The sequence below is a fragment of the Tachysurus fulvidraco genome, chromosome 5 (assembly GCF_022655615.1).
Source record: "Tachysurus fulvidraco isolate hzauxx_2018 chromosome 5, HZAU_PFXX_2.0, whole genome shotgun sequence".
NCBI classification, from domain to species: Eukaryota; Metazoa; Chordata; class Actinopteri; order Siluriformes; family Bagridae; genus Tachysurus; species Tachysurus fulvidraco.
Window position 1 is genome coordinate 23,119,159 of NC_062522.1, and position 12,316 is coordinate 23,131,474.

The 12,316-nt window shown below is 41.3% G+C and overlaps 1 protein-coding gene across 1 annotated transcript in view; it reads right to left on the reverse strand.

Annotated features, from left to right (window-relative positions):
* Positions 1-837: 837 nt before the first annotated feature.
* The window catches only part of shq1 (SHQ1, H/ACA ribonucleoprotein assembly factor), a 54,672-nt gene continuing 43,193 nt past the window's right edge, over positions 838-12,316 (reverse strand). Inside the window, exon 12 of the mRNA XM_027146539.2 lies at positions 838-1,564. Within this exon, the coding sequence (XP_027002340.2) occupies positions 952-1,564 (613 nt within the window). The 3' untranslated portion in view covers positions 838-951. The remainder of the gene's footprint in view (positions 1,565-12,316) is intronic.

Below are 12,316 nucleotides of genomic sequence, written 5' to 3' on the forward strand. Positions count from 1 at the left end.
CCACTAAATTTCTGCGTTCCAAAAAGAAGTAAAAATATCTTGCACTGAAAGCCAACAGTGTCCTGGACTAATTATATAAGGGAAAATATATCACTGAAAATGTCTGATGAGTCCTTTTTAGGGTGTTGGTAAGAAGGGGTTAAAAGTAAATGAACAATGAGAACACCACTTGGAGCTGAGCTGTCAATTTAAGAAGAGCATAAAATGCTAATCCCCAAAAACGTCTCTGCAAAAAAAAAAAGAAAAAAAAAAAAAGAAATTGGTTTACATTGTATCCGTGTACCATCTTTAGCAATAGCTCAGCTGGAACTGTAGTTTCTCACAGCTTTAGCCACTTTCCCCTGAGAGCTACTCAGGGCTGACATTTCCTGCTGATATGAGTTCCCTCCTCGTTTATCGTTCAGCGACTGCCCCTTGCTGTTTTACTTCCAAAGAGAGACGACAGAGTGTAACTGAAACAAGCTAATCTTCCATTAGTCAGCATGTAGAGCTGACAGGAGTGCAGCATTGGTTACAACAACAACAACAAAAAAGGGATCTGAGCACTGACATTGTCACACACGATGACGTTTTGGCATGTTCCAAAAATGACAAGGCCTTGAAATGTGAAGCTACACAGAAAAGGGAACTAGAAGAAGTTGCATGTGTATAAAAAAAAGTATTAAAAAAATAATATTTTTAACACAGCCAGTGCAAAAATATTTAAAATAAATTTAACCTATGATTAAAATGCAGTCAAAAAATGATTAACATGCAATATATAATTATATAATAATATAAATGCAATTTATATAATAATAATAATAATAATAATAATAATACCAGAACAAGAAAATATTCAGTACTACTTTAATTTAACTTTATTTTAAGTGTTTCAATTCAGGTATTAAAAAAAAAATTGTGAAAGAAAAACAAACAGTCCATTTTATCTTCGTAGATCCCTGTGAGCACTCACTGAATCGGCTGGCTCTCGTCCTCATCGTCACTGTCTAGTTCCTCAGTATTCAAGATGCGTACGTTACAATGCCGGTGCTCTACCAGATCCGTGTCACTTGCTGCTTTTGCGATTTTAATTCCATCCTGAGCTTCAGGGAACTGGGAGTCGTCGGTCTTTCCCAATCTCTCCACCTCTCCCTTTTCCTCCCTCACTGTGCTGCTGGAGTGAGCGGTTATTTGAGGCACGTCTTTTCTGATCCACAGCTCCTCCTCCAGCCTCTCTCCCAGCTCCCGGATAAGACTCTCTCCATGCTTAAGCTCCTGAGAACAGGGGCAAGTCATTGCTAGTCCATCTGGTACTCCTATTTGCTCCTCCTCCTCTTCGCTCTTGCGGTCATGATCCTCACTACTAGAGTATTTCTCGTCTTCTTCACTGCTGCTGCTAGACTCAGCCTCGTCTTCGCATTGATTCGTTTGCTCCTGCTGCCCTTTCTTTATTCCCTCCTCACGTTCCTCCTCCACCACCAGCTCAGCAGCTTCCTCCAGAATCTGCAGCTCAAGGTCCAGGTCATTCTTATGCAGCTCAGCTTTGTTTAAAGCCTCAGCCAGAGCCACCATGTGCTTGGACCTGGACACACACACACACACACACACACACACACACACGTTGATTAAGGGATGTGCAAGGTGACAAGATTCTTCCTGCTATCGTAACCCCTCCTATCCTGTTGTGTGTCACTATGTTCAGTATTAAATTTTCTCTTCCACTAGAAATTTCATATTTCCTTTGGCTTTGTGAATTTGCTTTAACCCCAAAAAAGCAACTTTATCTCCTTGGCTCATGCTCACTATTGAATATGATAATGGCGAATTGAAATCTGATGCAACCAGTTGCTTTTTACACCATTACCTGACCTCCATGTCTCACCTGCACATAGGCGTACTAAAAGATGTTATTGTTAAAACACAAGATTAAAATATTTCGTTTCAGAGTCACAAGTGAAACCACACAAGGATTGGTTAGCGTGAACGAACAGGAACACCTACTATACACCTCTTAGAAGACTGAAAGGTCATTTTATCATCACTAATAAGATCATTAAGGAGTATTATGTACAGTAGTGCAGAAATATTCTAACAAAGAAAAAAAGTTCCCTGCAATATCATAAAACAAACAAATATGCAAACACTATTCAAGCCTTTTTTTTTTTTAAACAAAATTCTTTATTTGGAGGTATTTCCTTCGTCTCGTTATTACTTTACCACTAATGAAACTGAATCTCCAAAAGGTTCAAAAGACAGAGAGATAAAAATCTCTAACAGTGCTAATTAAAACAGACTTGTATACTGTTGAGGTGCGTTAGTGCACGTATATTGCGCAAGACTTTTCTCTGGTTTCTGGAGCATTAGATAACAAACAAATTTTATTTAGGTGAGTATCTTTCATGTCACGCCTTCACAATAAAATAACCTGGCTGAAGTATTGCAAAGGGTCTGGTCATGTCCCCTTGAGAAGCCGAACATACCCCAAGGGTTAAAAAAACGTATTCTTCTTCTTCTTCTTCTTCTTCTTATCTTTAATCAACTAGACAGTGAACCTTTAGTGTGGGGGATAAAGTTCTTTTGTTTCCAGGCATGGCCTGTCAGATACACTTAGGAGTTTTGTATGTGAGGAAAGGAGGCAGTACACAGGCGATGTTAGCATTCACCTCACAGAAAAGAAAAACTGTCTCCATGGCTACTGTTGGAGAAGTCTGTAGTAGCACTTCAGTGCATGCTTATCAGTCCTGCTCTCTGGTGGAATAATTATTTTAGGAGTGAGACAGATTTTTCTCTCACACACACAAAGTTTTGCGCACTCACATGCATACCCACCATTTGACACATTTCAGCACACTGACATGTGGATTTCCCTGCAAACACTTGTGGATGTGCCACTTTCCTTCCCAAGCAAGTGCAGTGCTTTAAATAAATACAACAACTCGCTCTGCTTTCAAGCTTTCCTATGGACAAGGGCTGCATCGAGTAACACGACAAAGCTCACCGTTCACGCGGAAAGAAAAATCTGCTACGATTGTGCTGCGCGGTAAAGCTTATAATGCAAGTGGGGCCCCAGAAACATGCATTATTCATGCGCCGAACAAGTCCAGGTCGCTGCCAAAACTCAAGTGGCTGCTACTGAGCACTCTAGACAGCTAGCGGTCTACATCGGCATGGTGATTATCGGAGCGTCCAGAGTGCTTTTGAGGTCACGGCTTATTCACCGGGGGGTGGCTTTGGGGGGAGGAAGAGAAACGAAAGGAGACACAGCCATCGGCGTTTCAATTAACCCACCACTGAGAAGCGAGCTGCATCCTTATTAGGGAGCGGGGCTAATGATCTCCCGCTTGGTGAGCAAAGCGAGCTATTGAGAATGGGAGAGTTCAGCTAATGCCTCTGGAGGAGTCTGTTTATACAGCGCTTTAGCCTCGAGTGCTGCGTCTCCGGAACTACAGGTTTGAGGACGGTTCTAAGGCGGAGAAAAGAGCAATCTGTTACAGTGAGGCAGGGGAACAAGGCAGGGGGGCGTACCGCTGAGTCCGTGTTTGCGTTTTCATGTGGTGAAAGGCTGACAAGGTAAACAAACTCCACGACCAGAGAACACTTAAACCTCCCACATCGTGTGAAAACAGCTATCAAGACAGATTTGCAGCGATCGTGCAATCAATAATGCCTGCAAACAAGCTTGGATGTAATCTTATCTCCTGAGAGTTCCAAAGTCAGGACTGAGCCGCCCATCTGTGTACACGCAACAAAACTCCTGAAGCGGGATCCTATTCCTCACTGTCAATACAAGTCAAAGGAATAATGTCCTTCAGGGCAAAGTTGATTAAGTAACAGCTTTCTTCTTCAGAGATGTTCTTTCAATACGTCCTCAAGCCATGAGCTTCAGATGATCCCGAAGATGGAAAGCGCAACATGATCCCATAAACACACCTGAAAGCAACTGTAGAGCCTCCTCCTGCAGAGCAGTCTAGGTCCATAAAAACCAGCGAGGCGCTTCCTGGAGCGATGTTGCTGCAGGAAGTTCCATGGAAGTAGCGGCACTTCAAACACACGTAGTATTCTCTTTCTACCCGTGGGAAGTCATTATTGAGTTAGCGCTGCAGAGGCGTGCTTGTTCTCTCTCTCTCTCTCTCTATCTCTATCTCTATCTCTATCTCTATCTCTCTCTCTATCTCTCTCTCTATCTCTCTCTCTATCTCTCTCTCTATCTCTATCTCTATCTCTATCTCTATCTCTATCTCTATCTCTCTCTCTCTCTCTCTCTCTCTCTCTCTCTGCATGCTTACGGTGCAAACAAAGGCTCCTTTTTGGACGAAGAATAATGTTGTACGCGATTAAGTCACTGGAAAGGCACTGTTGTGGCTTGCAGTAATTAAGTGATGAGAGGTGGCTTTCAAGGTTGGAAGAAGAAGAAAAAAGCTCATCATGACATGAGCCAGATAATTCACGACTCATGAAAGTGCAGACTTTGATACCAAGGTGAACTTATGGCAAATTACCCATGTTAAACTACTAAGGTTCAGAAAGCAAACTTCTAATGAACAAATCAAACACATATGAGGAGGAAACACGTCTGCACCTTTAACACACTTCATCACTCTCGGGTCACATACTGGAATGTTTTGCAAGTGCTTAACAAATTCCAAGTGAATTTTATACGCGCGTTCAGATTCACGTTTATGAGTGGGACTATAAAAGATAACGACATAAGCTTTTGATGTAATAAACAGCCACTAATAAGAAGTACGATCTATTAAATGGTCTTGCAGGAAGCATCTAAGCTCGCGATATCCTCCGATGCAAAGGTCATCCATGTATATGCTGGAGACGAGGGAGCAAAAAAAAAAATGCCGTAATGTTTGGGAAGGAGAGATTTAATGCCCTCAATCACAGTGATGCTCATTGAATGTGCTTCTATGAGCTTGTGTATGCGAAAGAGGGAAGATTTCATCAGGGCATGAGGAGCAGTTTGAAAAGATGTTGTTTGAATGGGAGGGAATTGACAGCTGACTAAATTTTGGAGAATTTGAAGTGGAAAATATATGGGATGTTATTCATTTTAGAGCAGCACACTTTTTACCTTAGAATATGAGATAGAGCTGCAGTTTCCAGTCCCTCTCGGATTTTGTGATCACGCAAATGAACACAAACTCAACGCGAACTCTATGATGTTTAAACTCAACGAGCTTGTTATTTTTGTCTCTTAGCTCTGCAGACAGTTCCTCAGTGACCTCTTGGCTTGGTTTTTGCTCTGATATGCATTGTCAGCTGTATGGCCTTGTATAGAGAGGTGTTTGCCTTTCCAAATCATTTTCTACCGCTTATCCAACCCATCGCAGGGCACACACACACTCTCTCATTTGCCAATCAACCTACCATGCATGTCTTTGGACCGGGGGAGGAAACCGGAGGACCCGGAGGAAACCCCCGATGCACGGGGAGAATATGCAAACTCCACACACACAAGGCGGAGGCGGGAATCTAACCCCCAACCCTGGAGGTGTGAGGCGAACGTGCTAACCACTAAGCCACTCTTCCAAATCATATCTAATCAATTTAGTTTACCAGAGCTGGACTCGAAGCAAGTTGTAGAAACACCTCAGTAACAATCAAAAGAAATGGGTGAGAAAAAAAAATAATTATGGACAACAGTACATAGTATTAGGCTACAACAAACAATGGCAAAATTGTGAAGGGGATTTGAATACTTTCCAAAGCCACTGTATGCGTCTTCTTTGCTAGTAGTTTAAAAATACAAATCCTTGCAGTTTCGCCAATTCAAGTAGATTTTTGAAAAAAATAAAATAAAACAAAATAAAAAAGTACCAAATAAATATAAACAATAACAAAAATCCATCTGAAGGATGTTTGTTTTGGGGGTTTCCTTAAGATCCACAAATTAAAAAAAATACTTAACAACTTTCAGGTGTACAAATCAGTAGCCAGCGCATCCAAAACAAGCTGATTTGGGATTTATTTTATTCATAGCTGACACACGCACACACACACAAAAAAACACGTCTTATTGACATTCAAAAAAGAAAAAGCTGTCACCTGGCAGGAAGTTGAGACTAATTCTTTTTCATGGTGGTGTGACGGATCTCGATGCTATATCTATAGCGTGAATCCCGGTGCCTGTTGCACTACAATGAGGTGTCATAGATAGATTCATTAGCATGCACGAATGAACGAATGACAGAGCTGTCAGCACAAAGCACAAAGCTGTCATGCAAGTCTCTTTCCTGCGTTAAACGTAGAACATTACCTAGTCTTGAATAATAACTTTTATGTCAGGTACAACACAGCTCATAGCAATTAGCCAATGACTTGTTAACATGTGCTCCAATTTTAACTTTGTTAGTATATGATCATTATCCTCTACCGAAATGTAAAACATCCTACAAGCTGGTTAGCCTGACTGTCTTTATAATCTAATTCAATTACATTTGTATTGTGCTTTTAAAAATGGCAGCAAAGCAGCTTTATAGGAATATGTGAATTCTATTTAAATTCACATATCTGTTTATCCCTAACTAGCAAGCCGAAGGGATGGTGGTGAGGAAAATGTCTGAGACCCTTGAGGAGGAACCAGATTCAAAAGGGAACCTATTCTCATCTGGGTGAAAGTGTAATTGTGTAACCAGGAGCTTTTGATTAAGGTGTAAGAATGAGCATTCGTGTTAATTTAGGAAATTCATTATAGTTTTGGGAAGAAATTCCACAACAATCATGTGGTAACTTCTAGTGGCGTCTAGGGATGTGGTTGCCACTGCTGGGCCCCTGAGCAAGGTCCTTAACCCTCAATTGCTTAGATAAAGCGCCTGCTAAATGATGTGAATGTGGCGTCTCTTTGACTACTCAGCATTTGCCTCGGAAGTTGATGGAAAATAACTCGTCCGAACACCCTGAATGCACTGAGTCACATGTCTTCTGGCTATACGGGAGTATAAAAGCCCCCAAGCTCCGAGAAAATATGTGATATAATGAATTTCTGAGACAAGAAAGCCTGCCATCTAAAGCAGTGGAACACTTCAATCCCTACACAAACATGACTATTTACTGATGAAAATAATTCAGATAACGGACATGTCTACTCGAGTTGATGGATAGAGACGGCTGGAGTTATTGATAATACAGAACAGTGTAAACGCTGCTATCAATAAACATGCTGTACAGAAAAGATCAGTGGACATGGTATGATTAGACAGATATGTCTTTTATTAATCATTACATTGCATAATGCTAGACTATGCTTCAACGCTCATAAAAGAAATACGGCAAAGTTAAATATTAAGAAAGTTTCTGAAAAAAAAATACATGGCAAGACTAGGACAATTTTCTTAGAAAAAGCAAGCAGTTATTATAGGAGCCGTCTGAGTGTTAAGCATTTATCAAACTACATAACAAAGATGCCTAAAGCTTTACTAAGAAAGAAAAATCCATGTAATGAGACAAATAATCCTGAGAGCTTTTTCTTTTCCAACAGTATAATCCTATGCAGCATTCTCTACAATGTAGATCTTAATTCTGAACCGTTGTGCAACACATCCATTCCAGTCACAAAGAAAAAAAAGGGTAAACCAAAGAACACTGCCTCAAAAGACCTTTCAATTCAGACAAGCATCTGAAGCCAATTTCCTTGAAAATCGAACGCCTACACTCCACTTGAGACATTTCCAACTTTATTTCCCTGACTACTTTCTCAAGTCTTTTATATTTTGATTGCCCCCTAATGCAGGTAGAGGCTGAAACTCATTTTCCCACAATTCCCCACTGCTAAGTGATTTAAACACTAGCTGACAGAGCTCAAGTCCACTCCAGGGGGTGGACTGAATGGTTTTCCAAAGACATGACCTCACATGACCTCAGCAGCCCACCATCTTTGGCAGCTCTCTAGGACTACCGCAGAGAAGCTTCTGTCCTGTGAGAGTAACGCTTGGCTTGTCACCAAAGTTCAGACAATGTGCCATTTCTCTTGGCCTGAAAGAATGAAAAGCTAAGTCCTGAAGTCCGGCACCCTGCGTTGCCATGGTTGCCTGTCGGAATCCAATTGACCCAATTTGTAAGTTTGGAAACAACCACAGAAAGCGAGGCAAGATGACAGGAACAGAGCTGGTCTTATCTTGTTGGCAGAAATGGCATGAAGGGAATTCATACTGGGGTTATTCTAACAGTTGGGATAAGGAAGAAAATGATAAGAAAAAACAAAGTGCAGTCTGGCACCGGTGATGTGAGGCCTTGGCATCTCGACAACTTGCTAAAGCCACACTAAAATGAATAACACAGTGTAAGCACGCTTGTCGTCACAGACAGGTTTTTTTGGGCTGAAATGGATAGCAGGGCTTCCCCTACTGCAAACTCGCTTCCAAATCCAAACAAAGCTTGAGCTGGAACTGAGTTACTGAAGCTAAAGTGAAATATATAGTGAAAGCCTGAAAATCTGTCAGTCAAAACAAACCATGGCACCATCTTCCTCAAGAGGAAAATGCACATATTTGAAAGGACATTTGTAAGAGCCGGGCCATCGTAAGCACTTGACTCCAAGAAAAAAAACAACAACAACAAAAAAAAAAGCAGAAGAACAGAGAAGGTTTGAATCTAAAGCTCGTCAAGTTCAAATAAATTTCTTTTTTCTTCGGATAATATTTGATGATGCTACTCCGGGCATGACGAAGACCCAAAAGATGTTGACTCAGACAAGGCATTCAAGGAAACCTTTTAGTCAAAATACTCGTCTCCGTTCCATTCACTTTGTCCCGTTTCTGATGGGAGGAACCTCACAGCAGTTTAAATCAATCTGATAACTTTTACGAGGTCATAAATCGCAGCTTGACTTTTCAGCAGGCGAGGACGTCCGGACAGAGAACTACTCTGAGCGATACCAGCGCTCGGATTTTTAAAGCAGATGTCGTAAATCACCCAGCGAGCTGGTGCTCATTAATCCTTTTGTCTCTCGCAAGCAGCTGATTGTGTCAGAGAGGCGATGAAAGATTTGGGGAGCCGTCGCACAAGTGGAAGTGATCAGATAACGCCTCGGGCTGAAGCATCTCTCGCAGATAACTGGTGGAGCAACACAGAGTTTAAATAATCTGTTATCAGAGCAGGAGTCAGGAGTTGAAAAGCTTGCCTCAACAAAGTGAGAAAGATATCAGAAGTGCTGCCTATGCAAACCAGAACAGGAGGGATTTTCATGAAAAACGCTGTGGAATCAAGTGGCAACATCTCCACGAGTTGTTTTGCATGACGAGCTGGGCTTCTTCCAGAAAGCAGGCTTTAATGTTTAAAAAAAAAAAAAAACAACAACAACCACCACCAACCAAGTTTAGCTACAAATCAATTCTCAGCATGATGTTGAACCAAAAAGAAAATAAGGAAGCAGCAGTATCTCTTCCTTCACCAAATGCCTTGAGGCTAGTGTGCGGATCCTGTGCTGCCCGTCTTGCAGTTCTAGCTTAAGGCTAACTTTGTTTAAAGAAAAAAAATACAAACACTAGGGTTTTTTTTGTTTTTTTTACCGAACTTGGAGAGGAGAAAACAAGGAGAATCACCATTTGATCATGGGTCAATGCCGTCAATATCCCGGTCAATCCATTTCGCAATAGATGAAAGGCGTGGAGAAAGAGAGGAAGACGACATGCCGTGTTGATATTTAAAGGCGATGGAAGGAAACTGTGCTTCCTGCTGTTTCATCTACTTGATGATCTGGACAAGACTAATCGAGTTCTCCAGCATGTTGACAGTGGAGCTGTTCCACGCACTCTGCACTCGAGACAAAGTACTTTTCTGTGCTCTGCTTACTCCCTGTCTTTCATCATTTCTTTTCTCTCCATCTCTTTTTTTTCTCTTTTTTTCACAGCCACAGGAAATGTACACATTCCAACTCGCTGTGAATTAGTGCTAGAAATTGGACACCAGTAGAAATTTGTCAACCGGTAGATATTTTGAAAATGTCGTCTGTACTGCGGTTCATCAATACTACAAAGGCGATTCTTTGTTTTGGATCCAACTGTTCCACGTATATCTATGGTGCTGCCGAGAGAATGCTGGGTTCTGATCTTTGTATCGAACGTCATGGCAAAGACAACAGAAGTGAAAAGAAGTGTGATCAAAAAGTCGTTTTAAACAAAAACATTGTACACTGGAAAAGAAACTGGTCGAATTTACGTAATTAAAACAACAACTTAATCATGTTCACTTGACAACCTTAAATCTAATAATTCATTCATTCATTCATTTTCTACCGCTTATCCGAACTACCTCGGGTCACGGGGAGCCTGTGTCTCAGGCTTCATCGGGCATCAAGGCAGGATACACCCTGGATGGAGTCCCAACCCATCACAGGGCACACACTCACACACTACGGACAATTTTCCAGAGATGCCAATCAACCTACCATGCATGTCTTTGGACCGGGGGAGGAAACCGGAGTACCCGGAGGAAACCCCCGAGGCACGAGGAGAACATACAAACTCCACACACACAAGGCGGAGGCGGGAATCGAACCCACAACCCTGGAGGTGTGAGGCGTTGGTTAACTTTTACTCTATAGCCTTTAGTTCTGTGGTGTCTTATGTTGCATTGTGTCTTTATGTAGCAACAGTGTTCTATAGGAACATTTTTTCATTTCATTCCGTACTGTATCAGCTATATATACACGGTCGAAATGACAAGAAAGGCTCTTTTTAAACGCACACTGGTAAATTTCATTTCACATTAATGTACTGAAAAGATCCTTCATTTTCCCTTGCCGCAAATGAAAGGAACTGTATCTTTCAAGCAGAAAAATCAATTTGAGACATGAGCACGGATTAAAGCTTTATAAATGTGAGATAAGGGGAAGGGGGCGGGGCTTCCAGAGAGTGTCAATATCAGGGAGATCAAAACGCCTGCACAATTAGCAATCATTACGGGATTATACGTCGCTCGGCTCGTCTGCTATTGATGCTTTAGTGGGGAGGAAAAAAGACGACTGATCATTTGGTCTACTTTTGAGCGATTACTGGTATTAACATGTTAAAAACGAGGAGCTCCTATGTAAGATGTGTAATTGGTTTTTTAGTCAGACACATGGTTCAGTCTGGTATATACTCCGAGGTAAGATCGGAAAGTAAGTACAAAGATTTCAAGAGAATTTTGATGAAATATTTGATAAAAATTTGATTTGATTTGAATATATTATTCTGTCTGAAAGTAGAAGAATCACAAGTTGAACAACACAATTTTGGCTAAAATCGGTTTGCCAGAATTCAGCCACAGCAACATCCGATCATGATCCTCATCGTCCTCATCATCACTCTATTACGCCAACTACTAATAATAATTAGTAGAAGAAGAAAAAGTAGAATTTACAGACTGGTTTTGGGGCACGATATTGTCTGGTGGTTGAGACAAACTGTTAGTTGTGCTGTCATAGCTAGTCTTGCCAGAGTCCTTGTTTACACTTTGCACATAATTTACATTTATTTATTTATTTATTTATGTCCTTACAAGCATACCTAATGCACTCTCTCTTACTTTCAGATGTTACGCTGAAGCTCATGAGGTTCTCCAAAAAACTCTGGGTTACATATTTCTATAACATATAAAAAGTTATAGAAGGGAAATTATTTAGAAATCACACTGTCTGGTGTCACCCAGATGAGGATGACTTCTGTTTTGAGTGCGGTTCATCTCGAGGTTTCCGCCTCATATCGTCTCAGAGAGTTTGTCTTTAACACTGTTGCTTCGGACATGTTTCTTAAGGGTGAATGTGAATTTAAATGCTAAACTCTGTCGTTTGTTTTCGGACTTTTTGTTAAAAGCGTTACACAAATAAAATTGCATTGAAAAATGTGATTCAACAGACCTGGCCACTTTCTTCCATTCCACTCGCGACATGGTCCGGCTAGGATGTTCACATGCACACCGTGTACAGAGGTCAGCATGGGCACTCTGACTGGTCTCCATATGCTGTATGATCTCCATACACAGTGCGCTGTGATGCACTATACATCATTGTTCTGTCATAGCCAGCATTACCCTTTCAGCTTTTTGTGCTACTCTAGCTCTTCTGTAGGATCGAACCAGATGGGCTAACCTTCTCTGCCCATGTGCACCAAGAAGCCTTAGTTCATGGCTGGTTTACCAGTTGTCCTTTCTTGGACCTATTTTGATAAGTACCAGTCATGGCAAAGCTGGAACACAGCATAAGATCTGCTGTTTTGGAGATGCTCTGACCCGGTTGTCTACCCATTATAATATGTCCCTTGTCAAATTTACTCATATCCTTAAACTTGCCCATTTTTCCTGCTTTCAACACATCAACTCTGAGACCTGACTGTACACTTGCTGCCTA